Below are 19,401 nucleotides of genomic sequence, written 5' to 3'. Positions count from 1 at the left end.
TTTGCGAGGAAAAAAAATTGTCGGCCAACTTTTGTTGACGCATGACAAAACTTAGAGAATACAAATCAAACTCAATAGCTCTCAAATTAGTCTCTATTAACTCTTTAAAGTTGGACAAAATTTTCAATTACACTAACCAATCACACATCCCTCCACACAGTGGGTATTAAAATTTGTCCTAATCACATATTCATTGATATGAAAACTCATTTTCTTGCTAAACTGTGGCATGTTTGTTGCTACTATGATGAAGAAAACCCGATCTGTTCTGAAGTTGATGTATGGCACTGGTTGGGTGGGAAAAGAGAGGGTTGAAGTGAAAAAGAAGAGAAAAAAAAATATATCATAAATACTCTCTTTTATCAAAAAATTATTAGAGTCTAAGAGATGGAATTAGAGTACAAAAGGTTAACGGTATTTGAAGAGAGGGGGTAACGGGGCAAATTTGAGCATTTCTATCTTCTATTCTTTTTTTTCCTCTTTTTTTTTTTTTTTGGTAAATTAAAGAATTTAAAAAGTAGACCGCACTTCGAGCTCGTAGGAGTGGAGTTGGAGTTTACCTTGTGTGCACCTAAAGGATAGCGGTTGTGGGTTCCCTTGTCGTAAAAAGAAAAAGGAAAAAGTAGACACTTTTTACAAGTTTTGATAAGTCCAATTGTCAACAAGACTAGGGCAATTTGCAGGATTGCCCTTCGCTGGGGTGGTCTTTAATTTTTGTCTCTCAAATTGGTGGTCTTTAATTTTTGTCATTCGCTAAAAATCCCAAAAATTAAAAAAAAAAAAATCGTAAGATAGAGTTTGGATTCACAAGGCAGAGTTTTGCCTTCAAAACTCTGCCCGCAAAATTTTGCAAAATTCTGCATTAAGAGAGTTTTAAAGTTCCTTCTTTTTTTTTTTTTTTTTTTTTACTGAACATAATTCAAACCCAGAACGTCGGGATATTAGGCGAAGAACAAAAATTAGAGATCACTAATTTGAAGGGCAAAAAATTAAAGACCACCCCAAAGGAAGCACAATCCGAGCAAAAAAAAAAAAAGGCTAAGAAAAATCTGTAATTTTGGATTTCCGAAGCACCTAACATAAGTTCACGCCAATTCCTTTGCCACGCATCACTTAAAGAGGTATTAGTTCCACTTCGGACCAAAATAAGAGGGTGATAAGTCACCCTTAAAGTTAAAATGTGCAACTGAGTTTTTTGAACATTTTTTTGTGCGGAGTGCCCTTCTTTTGGGTTCTTTATATTTCTTTCATTTATTTCTTTAATTTTTGCCCTTACCGTTTTTAATGAAAAGTTTTTTGACGAAATTACCCTTACCCCATTAAAACTCTTTCTATTTCGTCATTTGCTCTTTTCTTTTTTTTTTTGCTTCTTTCCTCCTCTTTTTTTGTGTCTATCTCATCTGTTCTAAAAACTTAGGTACGAATTTGGATCTTTTGCTCGTTTCAATATTTGTTTTTATGTTAAATTGTTGTTTGTTGAATTGATATCTTTGTCTTCGTCATTTTTTATATTTAAATGATCCTTTTTTATTTAAAATTATAGTGTTTTGTTATAGTGTCTCTACGATTTTTTCAACTTTAGTTTCGTTCCCCATGTATATATTTTAATTTTTTGAATGTCGTAATATGTTTTAGCTGATTTTGATATGCGCTTTGGTTTTCTCTTTGTTGAATCTTTGAAGTTTTGCCTGTGAACAACTTTTTATGTTGTTACTGCTATTTTTGTTTAATAATCGGTTTTTTGAAGAATGTGTTTCTCTCGAGGCAACATATGTCGGTCCGGGCAGAGTTTATGGTTTTTGAACCGAAGTTATACGGATTAGCATAAAGTTATGCTTGTTCTGGCATAACTTCATGAATTAAGTTAATTTATGTGTGTCTTGATTTTTTAGTATTGTCTTGTTAATAATTTTGATTTTTATGCAATCTTATGTGTTCTTGGTGTTGTTTTTGTTAATAATATTTTGTTTTGGTTATGAAAAATGAAAGTTTGCCTCTCACAGCATACTTTGTAATTTTTAAAGTGAACTTCTCCTCCTCAGACTTGTCTAATTCTTAACACTTGTGTACTTTTTTATTTTGCTTATGAAAATGAAAGTTGCCTCTAACAAGATACTTTGTTCTTTTGTAAAGTGAAATTCCGCCTCCTCAAGATACTTTTCTAGTTCTTAACACTTGCGTAAATTTTTGTTTCTTTATAAAAATGAAAGTTTGCCTCTAACAGCATACTTTGTTCTTTTGTAAAGTGAACTTCTGCCTCCTTCGGCATACTTGTCTAATTCTTAACACTTGTGTACTTTTTTATTTTGCTTATGAAAATGAAAGTTGCCTCTAACAGCATACTTTGTTCTTTTGTAAAGTGAACTTTTGCCTCCTCCGGCATACTTTTCTAGTTCTTAACACTTACGTAAATTTTTGTTTTGCTCATGAAAATGAAAGTTTGCCTCTAACAAAGATACTTTGTTCTTTTGTAAAGTGAACTTCTGCCTCCTTCGACATACTTTTCTAATTCTTAACACTTGTGTACTTTTTATTTTGCTTATGAAAATGAAAGTTGCCTCTAACAAAGATACTTTGTTCTTTTGTAAAGTGAACTTCTGCCTCATCCGGCATACTTTTCTAGTTCTTAACACTTGTGTAAATTTTTATTTTGCTCATAAAAATGAAAGTTTGCCTCTAACAAAGATACTTTGTTCTTTTCTAATGTGAACTTCTGCCTCCTCCGGCATACTTGTCTAATTCTTAACACTTGTGTATTTTTTTTTATTTTTCTTATGAAAATGAAATTTGCCTCTAACTGCATACTTTGTTCTTTTGTAAAGTAAACTTCTGCCTCCTCCGACATACTTGTTCAGAACTTTGCTCGATTATTTTTTATCAATGAAGTTACTATAATTTCAAGTCTAAGTCATTGAGCATTGTATACTAATCAAATGGAACGTATAAACTAATCAAAATCGAACAAAGCAATAAATTTGATCAATTCTATGTTGTTGAGTAAAATTATAATTCGCAATGTTGAATCTCAACTGCATATCAGTTGTTTAGTTCATAGAAGATGATTTGTTGTTGTTTTCAAATATTAACAAATCTAAACTTAATAAAGCATCAAATTGAGTTGAATTACATTCAATTGAACGCTATGTATTATGTATTTTATCTTTTTCGATGTTGTAGCAGCAAAATCAATGGAGATTTCTCCGGTGAAATGTTAGAACGATGGAACGATTGAAAAGTTTGTTGTTGAAATGATGGATAGGTTTAATTGGATGTTTGGGGTTCATTACAGACTTTCAGATTTTTATATGTTATGGGTAGAGGTAGTAAAGTCTTTTTCTTATTATCTTTTAGCTTAGAAGGGCAAATATTAAAGACCACGCATTACGGGGGCAAAAATTAAAGACCAGTGCATTTGAAGGGCATTCGCGCCAATTGCCCTTTTTTGAACAAGTTTAAGGGGCAACTTAAATATTTTCCCGAAAAGAAAAACCTAGCTTAGTTTTTCTTTTTAAAAAAAGGAACAAAAGGAAAAAAAAAACGTGTGTTACTGTTGGACAGTGAAACAAAACAATCATTTCAAGAGATAAAGCGGGCAGAACTGAAACAAGTTTTATTGGAACATAGAGAAGCACACTTACTATGTTCTGAATTTCTCACAAAAAATAGCTACAATAATTTAATGTCCTCAGCGCTAAGAGAGCTCAACTATGTTAGCTCGGTTTACTGACTGTCGCTTTCTCTTCACTGCTTTCTTAGGAGAATCCTTGTCCATAGGCTTAGATTCTTCTCCCGGAGAAGAAGCTCCATCATCATCATCATCACTTTTGCTGGTGCTGCTATCATGAATGTCATCCTCATCGCTGCTGTCTTCAGATTCTGTCTCGTTATCATTGGTAGGCAGATCGATTACCGGTTGGTAACTTGCTATTGCGGATTCAGCAGCTGATACAGCCTCCCGAGTGTGAAGCTCAGCGACACCCAACATTAAGTCCATCTCTATGTATTCAGATTCTTCACCGGTAAGAGCTTCAATATCATATTTCTCAGGATTCCTTTTAGCTTCAAGCTCCACTTTTCTAGTATTTTCCAAAAATACTCCCAAAAAATCCTTGACCTTCGATAGAACTTGGCTTTGGGGTACAGAAGAAATATCAGGCTTCTTATCAGAAAGGTCAGGTTTCAACTTTAGGGATTGAGATCCGCCATCTGTATTGCAGAAGAGAAGTTTTGATTCCAAGGGCGAGGTTTCAGCCTCCAAATGAAGCAGATCTTTGCTGTTTGACTGCATATCAGAACAAAGGGCAAGCAACTGATGATCTCCTATATGCTGCATGATAATCTTTGAGTTAGATTTCCGATCGTCAGAAATGGGTTGCATTGCAATTGTCAATATCCAAATTTCTAAGTGTAGGAATAAGAAAACATCCAATTGAGAATGCAAGGCAACGAAAGCATATGCAGGGTGGGCCTGATATGGACAAACAAATTTACAATCATAAATGCTTTTAAGAACTAATAACTTGTTCTATAATTTAAGTTTCATATTTTGAAACTAATTTTTGGTTATTTCTGCTTATTTACATGAATTTGTTATTTCCATATCTCTGCTTACCCTTGAGTTTATTCAATGAGCTATGACTTGTCAAAGTGAACAAGTCCATAAATGCAACTAGATGACACAACAAGAATGAGCATAGACCTGTAAACATTTTTCCAGCAATTAGACAGGTCTTTTTTTTTTTTTTTTTTGAGAAGGTAACGTGTAATTAGACAGGACATTTTCTGAATAAGGTAACATGTAATTAGACAGGTCATTTTCTGACTAACTAATCAGCTTAATTTAATTAGCAACATTACTGAATATTAATGAAGTACCAAAACCAACTTATTATTGTTCATCTTCAATTTCCTCTCTGTCCTACATCCTTGGCTTGGCCAATTTATTCTCAGTTTTGCAAAGCAAAAATCAAAGACGTCTTGTTTTGCATAGATTTTCAAAATTGGAGGTAAGTTTGGTTTGTATGACATCCACTCCCCATTTCTTGATTTTGCTTTTATTTGTCCTCCCACCCCAACCCCCCGCGTGCGAGAAGCCTTTAACATTTAAAGATAAAAAGTAGACAAGACTGCAAGAGCTCAGTGGCTACTATTGATATATTTGGACTTATATTAACTGCTTGTAGTTCTAATATAGGGACTGCAATTATTTGATTTCTGGGTTGATTGCATGTCGATGATGTGATAAAATCAATTTATGAACAATGCCAAAATCATCACTTTAGAGATGATTTTATAAAGAATTGTACAGCAAGATATGGGCCTATATTCACCAACTTTTGAAGGGTTATCCACCTTCAAAAGTTGCAAATGCCCCAAATATTTGTTTCTTGGATAATGAAGTGTGTTACCACTGTTATTTACTGAATTACAATTAATGGTAAGGCCTCTACTCCATTCCATGCTAAGAAGGGTGTAAGTCCATTATCTCCGTATTTGTTTGTGCTTGCTATGGAGTACCTCATAAGAACTCTAAAGACCCTACATAAGCAACCTAGATTTCATTATCATCCAAAATGCAAGAAGCAGAAAATTGTGCAACTCAGTTTTGCTGACGATTTACTAATGTTCTGCAGGGGAGATAAAGTCTCTGTTATGCAAATCTATGCATGTTTTCAGGAGTTTTCCATGGCATCAGGCTTGATAGCTAATGTTGACAAAAGTTGCATTTAATTTGGTGGGGTTAGCACAGAAGTCCAAAGCCAGATTCTGCATGAGCTCAATTTTGTCAAAGGTGATCTGCCTTTTAGGTACCTGGGGGCCCCTTTCAGTACCAAAAGGATCACTATTGTGCAATGTAAACCCCTCATAGACAAGATACTGGGCAGGATAACTAGCTGGACTTCTAGGTTTTTATCTTATGCTGGTAGATCCCAACTCATTCAGAGTGTTTTGTTGCTATACAAATATTTTGGTCTCAAATTTTTGCAATCCCAAAGAAGATTATTCAAGTGATCGAGCCTATATGCAAGAGATTTTTGTGGACTGGCAGTGTTGAAGTATCCAAAAAAGCCTTAATTGCCTGGGAAACACTATGCTGCCCCAAGTCAGCTGGTGGCCTGAGTATTTTAGACGTGTATACATGGAATAAGGCTGCTCTTGGTAAGTTACTCTGGAATTCATGCAAGAATAAGGAAAAAATGTGGGTTATATGGATTCATACTTGTTACGGGAAGAATTGCAATATTTGGGGAGCTCAGCCAAGCAAGCATCTTGGATGGTATGAAAGATTCTATAGGCTCAGAAATACTTCCTAGAGGCTGGTATACAAGAAGAAGAGGTGTTAAGAATGGAGTCCTACTAGGTGTTAAGAATGGAATCCTACTCAATTAAGGATGAATATAAGAAGATGAGGGGTGTTTTTCCCAGAATTGAATGGAAGAAACCGGTCTGGGCAACCAATGGGGCTCCAAAGTGGAAGTTTATTTTGTTTCTAGCTCTGCACAGGAGGCTACTGACCAAAGCTTGACTAGCTAAATGGGACTCTGTTGATTCTGTAACATGTCCACTATGCAACCAAGTTGATGAAGATATTGATCACCTATTCTTTGCCTGCTCTTATGCTTCAGCTGTTTGGTCAAAGATACTAATCTGGCAAGGGATAGATAGGGTTTGTATGAATTGGCAAAGTGAAGTCGAATGGGCTCTGGAACACAGGAAAGGAAAGAGCAGCAATGCTCAAGTGTTTAAAATGACTTTAGCTGGGAGTCTATACTACATATGGCAGGAAAGGAACTTAAGGGTGTTTCAAAACAATGCAAGGAGGGCTGAAGTAATTGTCAAGCAAGTGATCCAGGATGCGCATGGTCGAGGAGCTTTATTTACAAGGATGAATAGGAGGCTGGAAGAGTTGAATATGTACCCCTGAGTTGCATTGATGTTCTGCCAAAGGGTATAAGAGATACTATAGTTTGAGTGCAAAACTTGGGCTGTTTTGTCCTAGTTTGCTGTTTTTTCTGCTTTGTAACTGCTACTTTGGTAAATAAAATATTTACTTACCAAAAAAAAAAAAAAAAGACAGGGAATTATGATTATTTGGTAAATATATTGCAGCTTTAGTACTAAAAGTTCTTTAATTTATCTATGTTTGGCAAACTTGTAGCAGAGAGATAATATTTTTTGTGAATTTTACTTTTGATAACACTTGATTATCCATAAAAATTACTTGATGTGAAAAAACAAGAGAGTTGCAAGATTGATGGGAGAAGCGGGACAAGCGGTCACTTGGGAGTAAAGCGGTGGAAGTCATGATGGAAGAGAAAAGAAGGTATAAAGTGCAACCTCAGAAGGCAGAACAGTGAGTTGCAAGGCCAACAATGGATTGCCATAATTTCACTTGAACCTGAAAAGATGATGTGCAAGGTTACACAGAAAACTAGTTGAGGGTGAGAAGACAAAGAGAAGAAGCTAAGTTAGTTGTTTTGGGCAGAAGACGAAATTATGCACTCTCTTTTGAAAAGATCAAATTATGCATTCTCTTTATCCCAATTGTATGATACAACTGCTACTTGAAAGGCTAAACAAAACTTCACTTAAATACAATCTTTTAAAATATTTTAAATATTTTTTTTGAGGTAAAAAAATATTTTAAATATTATAATAGTTTAGTTTCTAATATTTTTTTTGATTAAGTAGATTCATTGCTGGCTCAAGAAGATGCTAAGTGAACAAAAGAGATGCTGTCAGCTTCATTAAAGTTGTCTATGCTATAGTAGGAAGCTGACAAGCTACAAAAAAGGCTATACTAAAACTATTTAGAATGTTAGCTCTAGGAGGGGAAAAGCTAGTGCAAAAACTGTTAAGGGAAGATAACAGGGGATAGTTTGTCCCAGCTGAATACTAGTAGTACACATTCGGCTTTGACGGAATCGCTTGGAGTTGATAAACCATCAAAACATCTACGATTCCTTTCATTCCATATTACTCAAAAATAGTTTAGTTTCTTATATGCAACTCCTTTTATCCCATTTTAATAATAAAATTGCTTTCTGAAAAAGTCATAACTTCATGTTATTTTTGCTCAGTGAACTACGGGTTTCATGTTAGCTCGATCCCATCTATTTATCAATTACTACCATGTCTTAAACTGAATTACACTCCAACGCAGCCCTGTTGAAGCGACCAAAACTAGCTTCAGCATTGAGAAGCCCATTTATTGGGGTTTGGAGAGAGCAATCTATCATGCTTTACTAGCAATTTTAGAATCCTTCTATCAATTGCTAACATGTGCTCATTGTCTTTATTCCTTTAAACCCAGTGTAAATTCTCCAACGCTACTTCTTTTCTGAAGCATTTAGTTTAAATGTTTTAATTTTATACTAGTTTTCTGTATTTAAATCAGTGTCAACACAGTTTCTTTGCTCCAGCATTCAAGTAAAGAGCACGTCTTTTGCCTCCGAACATGTACAGCTGACTAACCTTTGCAAAACCCCACTAGATTGCAAGAAATATAAACCTAATCCAGATAATAAACAAGCACCATTAAAATAGCCAAGTCCGTGAATCCTCGTGCAAAAATAGATAAAATAAAACCCAAGAAGTGCCAAATTTGCACAGGAAAGAGAGAAGAACTAAACCACCCAAGGGTGTGGCCTAGTGGTCAATGAAGTAGGCTCAGAATCATGAGGTCTCAGTTCAACTCCCAGCAGAGACAACAAACACTAGGTGATTCCCCTATGACTTAGCCTTGATGGACATGCTTTTTGCTGGGTGTAAGGTATCTCGTGGGAAAAAAAAAAGAGAGAGAGAGAATATCTAAAACTTTCCTGGACACGGGTGAAAAAGGAGAAGAGTAAGAGAATGCTTCAGCCTCCACCTTTCAGTTTCAGGAGCTGAGGGAGACACACGCTAAACCTAGCGACTAGGAGAAGCGACTAGTGAGCAGGAATAGTTCAGAAAAAAAGATGTTCACAGGGGTAACCGTCAGTCGGTTTGATTTTTTCAGTTTTCGATTTGGTGCACCAATAACCGAATCGAAATTCGTTCGGAATTTGCTAATTCGGTTCGGACGGTTATTGGTACGGCTAGGCCGGGTTGGGCCTGTCATATTGGGCTTTTTCTACTGAAATATGTGTTTTCAAATAGGTTTTTTGGTTAGTATTATTTAGAGTCTAGCATTAGTGTCCTGTATTAGGCCTTAGCGTTTCCATTCACAAATTTAATAATTTAATTGGTTTATGATTTTAGCATTGCATGTCCTGTATTGTGGCAGTTTAGTTTCAGTTTTGAAATGTTACTGCAAATTCAAATTAGAAGCAGTCCATACAAAACCATTCATCTTCAACTCTAGACATAAAGGAAGTTTGACATACTAACAGATTTCATAACTAACACCTCACTTACTCTATTTTCAAGTTCTGCCATCTATGAAAAGAAAATTGAAAAATGCAAACAGAATATAAATTCAGCAACAGGATAGCTAATTCATCCGATGCTTTCTAATTTCCATGCCAAATAACTTGTCAAGAATATAGAGAAATTCATCCAACCAGTGCTTATACATTCCAATTTGCAACAGTAGGCACACCCGGAGTAAACTGAATCTAAGTTTTCATTCATTTGATTAATATAATCAGTACAGGTATACTCATTAAGCATGAAGAAGGCAAAATCAAAGTCTAAGCCGAGATTTCTAAGTGTCAGAAATACATTCAGCTAGCATTTGGATGAAAATTTATCTTCAAAATACTTTCAAGCTTCAAAAGCTGGCTCAAACCAGGTTTTGGGAGAAAGCTCACTTCCAAGTAAAATGCATGCCCAAACACAACTTCAAGTTCCAAAAACTCAAATTTTCAAGTTTCAACTTCAAAATCTATGGAATAAATTTTAACTGGGGAAAAATAGATAAGTCAAACATAGGAATAATCGAACTCATAGCTTCAAACCTTCAAGAAGCAGAAATCAAGCTCAGTACTCACGGCTATTTATTTAAGGTAAGGAGATGGGAGTTGGAAACATCAAATTCAGAGAATATCCATAATCTATGGAGTGTGTGTGTGTGTGTACTTGACTGCTTTTCAGCATATATCTTTTTAATTTTCAGTTGTTTCTTTTAAAGGAAAAGAATGATGAAAGTTTACCTGATGACAAGGCAGCCGGACGACCAGCGGCAGCGGGCAGAGTCTCAGCAAACCAAAGATGGAAATTTGAAAAAATGAGAACCCTACTTATCGCAACAACAAAAGAAAACACTAATTGGGAACCCTACTCTAAAGTCAAATAACCCCCTGTTTGGATGGTTGTTTCCGGGGTTCATTAATGTACACAGTATGGTGTGATATTGTATTATATTGTATTGTACTTTATTAATAAATATAATATTTGGATGGACTGTATCATTTATTGTGGTTTAATAACATTTTTATTGTTTAGTTTGACTGTATAATATTGTCTAATACTCCCTCCATTCCATAATAAGTGACTCTTTTAACTCATGCACACTCTTTAAAAAATTACTTACTCCTAGAAAAATATGAGTATTTTTACTAACTTACTCCTAATTAATGCTTAGAAAAAGAAAAGTTATTTAATGATTCTTGATTATAAATAAGGGTAAGTTTGGAAGAATATGATTAATTTCTTCTTGAAATCCTAAAGTGTCACTTATTTTGAAACAAAATAAAAAGTCTAAAAGGTCACTTAATATGGAATGGAGGGAATAACATGTAAGTTTACTAAAATACCCTTAACCCTTAATTACAAAATAGTTTATATTATATATATTAATAAAACTAAGATAAAGAATAAAATAGGAATTTAAAAAATAAGTAGGTGGTGGGTGGGGGTAGTGGGGGGTTGGGTGGTTGTGGGTTGGGGGTGGAGGTGGGTGGTTGTGGGTTGGTGGTGGGATGTTGGAGTAGTGGTGGGTGGTTGTGGGTTGGTGGTGGGGTAGGTGGGCGTAGTGGGGGGTTGGGTGGTTGTGGGTTAGTGGTGGGATGGTGGGGTGGGTGTGGTGGTGAGGGGCGAGAAAGAGGGTGAGTGTGGTGGTGGGATAGTGGAGATGGGTGATAGAGGTTGGGGGTTGGTGGGGTGGTAGGGGTGGGGGTGGAGTGGGTTTGGGTGTGGTGGAGGTAAGTAGAAAGTTCATATTCTTCGGTCATTGATAAATAATTTGTTGGGCAATACTCAACGCAATTACCACAAAATATACAGATTCCAAAATCAATACTGTAATTAAGCAATCGTTTCTTTTGAATATTAGTTTCCAACTTCCAATCAACAACGGGTATACGTAACCACGCAAAACCACCAAATCCGTGGTTATAAAATTTGGGTTTTTTCATGGTTATATAACCACGGGATTACAACGGATTTACAACACCATACAATATAATTTTAAGAACAATTGAGACAAACATGGTTTCATAGGAAACAATACATTAATGAACCACGGGAAACAACCATCCAAACATAGGGTAAGTGTTTGTTTGCGGGTTAGGAAACCCAGTGCTAGGACTCGTTTGGTAGCCGGTTTGGAGGCGGGTTAGGCAGATATTAAATATTTTCGTTTGTTTCAATTTATGTGAACCTACTACTATTTGGGAGTCTACGAGGTGATTCTTTGATCATGATTTTCTTATATTTTTTTATACATTATCATAACTTATATTACTTTTTATGTAGTTTCTAAATATATAAATTTTATTTTTACAAACTTGAAAAATCTATGCCAAAATTTACAGTTAAAGTTATAAAGTTTGACCCTTGTACTTCGAAAATGTTCATATAAATTGAACAAGAGGGTCTACCATGTTTGGTAGCTGGTTAGCAGGTAAGTTATTCATGTATAAAACTAATACAATATTTTGTTTGCAATTGAGAAACCCGCATAATTCATGCATGTATAAGTTATGAGGTAATTTATGTATTATTTTATACAAGTTAAAAGGTGGAATAACTAATACATGAATAACTAAATTATGCATAAAATAATATATTGATTTCCTCATAACTAATCCATGTATTATTAATACATGAATAACTCTAATCAGCTACTAAACGACCCAATCTATTAAAACTAGCATAGTTAATACCATGTTTGATAGATTATTAGTTGTTTTGTATAAAATTTAGCACACTAAGTATGATGTTTTCTATGTTTTGTCATTTTACAATACGACATAACTTAAATAAGTATAAATTATAAGTTAATTTATATATTGTTTTATGCATATTAGGTAAAATAAGGTTGATAGTGACCATGCAACTTTTAGATTATTATCTGAAAATGATTTAGCCCCTTATAGAGAAACCCATAAATTTATGATATTGGGTTAGTACGGGTTGCATTCAAGCCACTTGTATTAAGAGGCTTACCTGAAAGCTTTATAGCAGCTTTACGAGATGGCAGGAATCAAAATTGAAAAAATTCTTAATAGGGACAGTTCAAACCAGTTTAGCATATGGTCCGGTATATTTTAATGCTTATCCTAACTTGCAGGTATCTTTGCAAGACGAAAATTCTCTAAACGCTTTAATATTAGGTGTTAAATTACATGACTATGATTATATGTCTGGTACTGAAGTAATATGTATTTGCTATAGGATATATTTTAAACCATTATATACTATAAATCCTATGTGCAAAATTATGGATTTTAAAAATGAAACTATTTTAATAGAAACAATAACTAAATCATGTATTATTAGTACCTACATAACTCTAAACAATAACCAAAGGACTCCTAATCCACAAGGGAGGACCCATTTCACACAAGGGTCGTTTGGTTAGTCCTTTAGAAGAGTCAATCCATGTATGAAATTAGCTATAAATTGTTACGGACTTACTGTGTTTGGTTGGTGTTTTGATCTACATACAAATTTTTGTATTTTCTCCATCCCAAATTAGTTATCATGTTTCGCTTCTCGTGAATTAAATTGGATTAAATCAACTCAATATTTTAAAATTAAAATTTATCGATTCAAAGACTATACGAAAAGTACTACATATTGCATCTTTTTCCATATCAATTTGGTGAAAATATACACTTTAATATGTTAGTCAAAGTTCACATGATTATGTTTCTGCTCTACTGATTTCTCTCCTCTCTTCTCCCTTTCCCTGTTTTCGCGATTCCACCATTGAAGCTCATAGCTCAAGCTATCAGAGTTCTGTGTGCAGTTTTGATAAATCTCAAAATGCGAAAAGTGTCACATAAATTGGGACCGAGACAGTATAAAAACTTCACAACAATGAAATCTCTTCTTCACTCTTTCAATACAAGGGGATTTCACTCGGGAAAAAATGTTTCATGCTAACGGATTTGATCCATAACTATGTGTCCCAATGCACGAGATCTTGTAGAACATACCAAATGAGCCTCCTATCGATTAGTGTTATACAGAAGAAATCAATTTTAGCCTAACATAATTAGATATGTTCTTCATAAACAAACTTGAGACTTGTGATTCTAGGTCAGGATGGATTGAACTCATAATTCATTAGATGATTTTTATATATGTCAGCTAGGTTCTGTAAGTAAATTGTCCCTGATTGTTGAATCATTTGATAATCAGAGCCATTATTTTTATAAATGGTCCCTATGAGTCAGACTTAAGAATTTGATCAATCCTATTTTGTGTCATCAAGGTGGAGAACTGAACTAAGAATTCTCTTTCTTCATCATCAATCGAATCACTATTAGCTACTCAACATTCTATTTTATCATCAATTCAATCCCCGTTCACGCTTTTTCATCCTTATATCGTTTACCGGGACTTCCATTCGAAGCTTATAACACTTCTCCTTCCGACCTTCCAGCACCGGGTAGGTGTCCGAATCTATACATCGTGTTCCCACTTAGTAGGTAGTCCTGTGTTTTTAATAATAACCCAATCACAATGCAATAATGTTCAAGATCAAAAATTCTTATGCTTAATACCATTAGTTTGATTGGTATTTATTTTAAGTCCAAGACTAATTATTTTAGACGTCTCTTCGCATCAATTGTGATGCACAAAACATCAATTCAAATTGAATGGATTTAAAATAATGCTCTATCAGTGTGTTTCGAATGGCAGCTTCTAGATTGTCCAAATGAGGTTACAATTTTGCCATGTGATATTATTTCTTCCCTAAAAATTAGGTGATATGCTTTACGGTGGCAGCTGTAATTCGTCATGTGATACTACTTATGCTCCCCTATTCTTATGGACACGTTTGTTTGATATATATAGCTTAGATCTTGACCAAATAAATCCTTAACTCTTTACACATTTCCTGAGAAGAAAAGGAAAAAAATCAAATGCATAGAAGAACTCCCCCTTAATTGCCCCATTTGTTTAAATATACAAATGGGGGTTTACTTCACTGATAAATTATCTTAGATGGAGAAAAGCCAGAATATAATGGTGTGTTTCTTAATCCATCAACGTCGCACTCCTTCACAACGCCAGGAATTTTTTTCTCACATGGCTAAACTTTGGTGATTATAAGAGTTACTCATTACTTGCATTGTCGGAAGGTACTCAAAGAAATAGTTGAGGTGGACAAATTATCTTTTATACCGCCGTTATAAAAAGAAATCATGCTGTTCTTTTTAGTGAAATTGAACAGAGAATAAGCGTGAATTCATATTCATTCACTTACTGCCTTGCTGTTGTCATCATTATTCAAGTATGTGATGCTACTTCTTATTATTTACTATGTTATGCAGGCCGTCTTAGTGTGATCTCTGTCCATAGAATATTGGATTGAATTCATATTCGAAATTAATGCTATGACCTGAATCGGATCGGAAGGCTTGATAGATGAAGGGGTACTTTATGTATAGAGAAGGTACGTACTCATTAATTTACCTAAGTTCGTTTGTGTAGCACAGGTTTCATACGAATAGAGAAAGCACAACAGCCTGTTGGTTAATTATTTTATTTTTATATTAGGATCTGGTCATTGATTTTGTGAAAATATTTATACATATAACACCTGCAAATCGGACTTTCCTATGATCCAAAATATTAAATCGTCGTCAACAACCAACTTTTAAAAATAAAAATGAACACAGTAAATAAAGGGGAGAGAATATTTTGTTACTACGTAACTAAACAAGTATATGTCAATCTACGTTCAGGGAAGAGTTCAATTAGGGTTCCTTTTAAACGTGAAATGTGAAAGTAAACAATGATAGTTTCAATTAAGCATGTGCTATTTAAAATAGGTCACGTTCGTTTTGGTTGTATCTATTGTTTGGATTACCTGCATGCATGGGATATCTTAACCAAGTATTCTCCAAATCAACCCCCTCTTCACAACTTTTTTCTCTCTTTTTGAGGAAAAAAAAAAAAAGACGATAAAATGAAAAATCCAAGTGAGGTAACTTCCTCTGGAGCGTAGAACTTTATTTCGTTATTGTTTGCTATTATAGTGAAGCGTTAAGTAAGGGAAAGGAGACACAATGAGAATTGAACACACACCTAAGCTATAATGGGAAATACACCTACTGATATCACTTGAGCATGGGGTGTGGTTTCATTTTTTCTTCTTTTTCTTTCCTTTTTTTTTTTTTTTTTTTTTTGGTTTTTTTTTGGGAGAGGGGCCTGCCGTGGTTGGGCTAGTTTGTCCTACGTTGAGAATAGGATTTGTTGGTAGACTTCCTTGAAAAATTTCTGTCCGGGTTCTTAACAATCAGAAGATTATTACAACAACAACAACAACAACAACAACAACAACCCAAGAAAATCCCACATGAAAATCCGGGAGAGGGTAGAGTGTGTCACGAGACCTTACTCCTACCAAGGTAGGACTACTGCATTTCCGAAAGACCCTACTCAAGAAAAGCATAAAAGCATAAACAAGTCGATAATGCTAAGAAATTCAAAGCGACATGTAAAAGCAATAATATAAAATAAAATAATGCAATCGACACAGGTACCACAGTAATGAAAGCACAGAAATAGATAATAGCATAAATTGAGCATAAGAAATTATATCAAGGACATCGCGATTACTAATAAGAACGGGTAACCGGACTATCTACTAGCCTTCTACCCTAATTTGGGTCCTCCAAACCTCCTATCTAAGGTCATGTCCCCTGCAGTCGTAATCGTGCCATGTCGTGTCTAATTACCTCCCCCAATACTTCTTCGCCTACCCCTACCTCGTCCGAAACCATCCATGGCCAACCTCACACCTCCGCACCGGGCATCCGTGTCTCTCCTCTTCACATGCCCAAACCATCTCAATCTCGCTTCTCGCAACTTCGTCTTCCACCGAGGCCACCCCCACCTTATCCCGAATATCCTCATTCCTAATCTCGCCGCTCCCGGCGTGGCCACACATCCATCTCAACATTCTCATCTCGCTACTTTCATCTTTTCGAACGCGAGATCTTAACGCCAAGACTCCGCCCCATACAACATAGTTCGGCCTAACCACCGCTTTGGTAACTTGCCCTTAAGTTTTGGTGGCACCTTCTTGTCACATAGCACTCCGGAAGCAAGCCTCCATTTCATCCACCCAGCCCCAATACGATGTGTGACATCATCGTCAATCTCCCCGCTGCCTTGCACAATAGACCCAAGGTACTTAAAACTATTTTTCTTCTGGATGACCTGGGTACCAAGCCTCACTTCCACGCCAGCCTCCTGAGGTGCTTCACTGAACTTACCCTCCAAGTACTCTGTCTTGGTCCTACTCACTTTAAACCCTTTAGTCTCCAAAGTATGTCTCCAATCCTCCAACATTGCGTTAACTCCGCTACGAGTCTCGTCAATCAAGACTATATCGTCCGCGAAAAGCATACACCATGGCACCTCACCTCGAATTTGCCGTGTCAATCCATCCATCACTAAGGCAAATAGAAACGACTAAGAGCCGATCCTTGATGCAACCCCATCACAACCGGAAAGCTGGTCCGAGTCTCCTCCTACCGTCCTTACTTTGGTTTTGGCTCCCTCGCTACCGATCACCCTAACGTACGCCACAGTACACTTTGAGCCTCCAAGCATTTCCATGATCTCTCTTTGAACTTTATCATCAAGCCCTTTCTAGGTCGATGAATACCATGTGTAAGTCTCTCTTCCTCTCCCTATACCGCTCCACCAATCTTCTCACAAGCACGGATGGTTTCGTAGTCGAGCGTCCCGCATAAATCCGAACCGGTTCTCAAATAGACACACCTCTCCTCACCCTCATCTCCACCACCCTTTCCCATAGTTTCATAGTATGGCTTAGCGCTTGATACCTCATAGTTGTTACAACTCAGGATATCTCCCTTATTCTTGTACACAGAGGATCATTTCACTCGCCTCCATTCTTCGAGCATCAATGCCGTCTTAAAGATGACATTAAACAACCTAGTCGGCCCACTCCAAACCGGCCGCCCCGCGCTCTTCCAAAATTCCCCGATCCCGTCTCGGTCCGATCGCTCTTCCCCCGCGCATCCTACGAACAAAGACCCCTAACCTCCTCAACCTTAATACTCCCGCAATACCCAAAATTACGCCGCCTTCCGTATGTTCTAAATCTCCCAACACAATGTCTCTCCCCTTCTTCATTCAAGCAGTTTGTGTATGACGCCATCTCCGTCTAATGAGAGTCTCCTCTACCAATACTTTGCCATGCTCGTCCTTGATGCACTTTGCTGATCCACATCACGTGCTTTTCTCTCCCTCGCCTTGGCTAGCTCGAACAATTTCGGTCCCCTCCTTGCTCTTCTAGTTCAGCATACATGCGTTCAAAAGCTGCCGCTTTTGCCGTCGAAACCGCCAACTTCGCCTCCTTCCTCGCCATCTTATAAAGCTCCGACAAATATTGCATTTGCATTTGCTGTATGGATGAAAAAATGCCCAGAGATATAAACAATAGCCAAAGTTTCTTACGCCTTCTTTGCGGATGCATGTCTTATGCTGTAGTATAAATTTTCCTTTTATTGAACTGATATTTTGTTACTTTTTTTTGTAGGCATTTTCCCCCCCGTTAGTCTTTGCGGAGCGAGCTTTCGACCAGTGGTCTATCAAATCCTTTGAGAGCTTTGTCAGAGGTTAGTCTTCAAATTATCTTAACCAAAAATAAGAAATTAAGGCAATCCGGTGTCTAAAGTCCCGCTACGCGCGTTAAGCAAAAGGATTTAACTACACTGGTTCTATTGTAGGCAACCTTAGTTTGCTTTTGGTTTTTGCAAGAGATTGTTTCTACAGCTTGAACACGAGACCTCCTGATCACACGATAACATATCTTACCACTACACCATGACTCCCCTTCCAAAGGAGCCATAGAGATTAACATGCATACTTGTCTATTAGGTTGGTGACTCAGACTTCTATAAGAAAAAACTACAGAAATGAAAAGAATAAACAGTCACAAAACCTTGTCCCCCAGTAGCAGCACATAATATTTGGGGAGGTCCTAGAGATTTTACTTCCTCTCCATAAAGGAAACATTATTATGTTTCTAATAGTAGTACTAAAAATCTCTAAAAACAAAAAGATAATAACAAAACAAACCAAAATCCTATTAGTTTGGGACTTCCCTCCGAAAGTAGTTGCCCTTTCAACAAGTGCAAGTTTGGAGAGGATAGATGGTTATAGTACTGTTCTGCTGGATCCCTTCAGAATTTTTAGGACAAACGTAAAGTATATCAGAAACCAAACTTCCTAAAGAATAAAATATTAGTATTATATATAAGAGCAAATGTGGGACTTTTTGTAGTCCTCACATTATGCTTTGCCCTGTGATGCTGCACCATGTGGCTGCTTACTTTTGCTTTCTTTCATAGTCATGCCCACTTGGGCCTCTCTAGTTGGATCATATGTCTTTTTTTTTTCTTTTTTTCTTTCGTGGATGTCTAAAAATATACTCCTCCCGTTTCAATTTATTTGAACCTTTTCGGAATACAAGGGATCAAACTTTATAACTTTGACCGTAAATTTTGACATAAATTTTTCAAATTGGTAAAAATATACTTTATATATTTAGAAACTATATAAAAAATATTATAAGTCATGATACTTTATAATTCAAATAATTTAGAAAAAAATGTAAGAAAAACGTGATCAAAGAAGCATTTCATAGACTCTCCAAACAGTAAAAGGTTCACATAAATTGAAACAGGGGAGTATTTTTTACTTGTTTATTTTAACAAATCACGAAAGCTTTATTAATTCTTCCTATATTACCCTCATCATTAAGTAACTATATAGAGTATTAATAATCAAACTTAAATTTTCAAAGCATAATTAATAAGGGTAATTAGTATATTTTACTCCTAATAAATAATTTCTTAAGAGAAGTGCTGAGTCAAGGAGAGACAAGTAAAAATGAATCAAGGGAGTACAAAGAATCAAGGGAGTACCTTTTACATTATTTGTTATTACATATTTTCCTAAAATTTATGCAACTTTGGAGTC

General features: G+C 35.9%; 1 protein-coding gene across 2 annotated transcripts; it reads right to left on the bottom strand.

Annotated features, from left to right (window-relative positions):
• Nucleotides 1-3,588: 3,588 nt before the first annotated feature.
• LOC132041947 (uncharacterized) lies at nucleotides 3,589-10,254 on the bottom strand. Of its 2 annotated transcripts, none has more exons than XM_059432617.1 (2): nucleotides 10,137-10,254; nucleotides 3,589-4,339 (listed from the first exon to the last, which is right to left on the bottom strand). In XM_059432617.1, the coding sequence occupies exon 2, from the start codon at nucleotides 4,331-4,333 to the stop codon at nucleotides 3,692-3,694; it is 642 nt and encodes a 213-aa protein (XP_059288600.1). In that variant the 5' UTR covers nucleotides 4,334-4,339; nucleotides 10,137-10,254; the 3' UTR covers nucleotides 3,589-3,691. The 2 variants fall into 2 exon arrangements, with proteins under 2 accessions (XP_059288600.1, XP_059288601.1); XM_059432618.1 differs by having other exon boundaries at nucleotides 3,589-4,327.
• Nucleotides 10,255-19,401: the final 9,147 nt, after the last annotated feature.

The sequence above is a fragment of the Lycium ferocissimum genome, unplaced genomic scaffold (genome assembly GCF_029784015.1).
Source record: "Lycium ferocissimum isolate CSIRO_LF1 unplaced genomic scaffold, AGI_CSIRO_Lferr_CH_V1 ctg1250, whole genome shotgun sequence".
NCBI classification, from domain to species: domain Eukaryota; kingdom Viridiplantae; phylum Streptophyta; class Magnoliopsida; order Solanales; family Solanaceae; genus Lycium; species Lycium ferocissimum.
Note: the sequence above shows the minus strand (reverse complement) of the source record. Positions and strands in the feature narration are given on the sequence as shown.

What these genes read in the sequence shown, in the direction of transcription:
- LOC132041947 (XM_059432617.1), bottom strand. Translation starts at nt 4,333, where the DNA reads ATGCAGCATATAGGAGATCATCAGTTGCTTGCCCTTTGTTCTGATATG.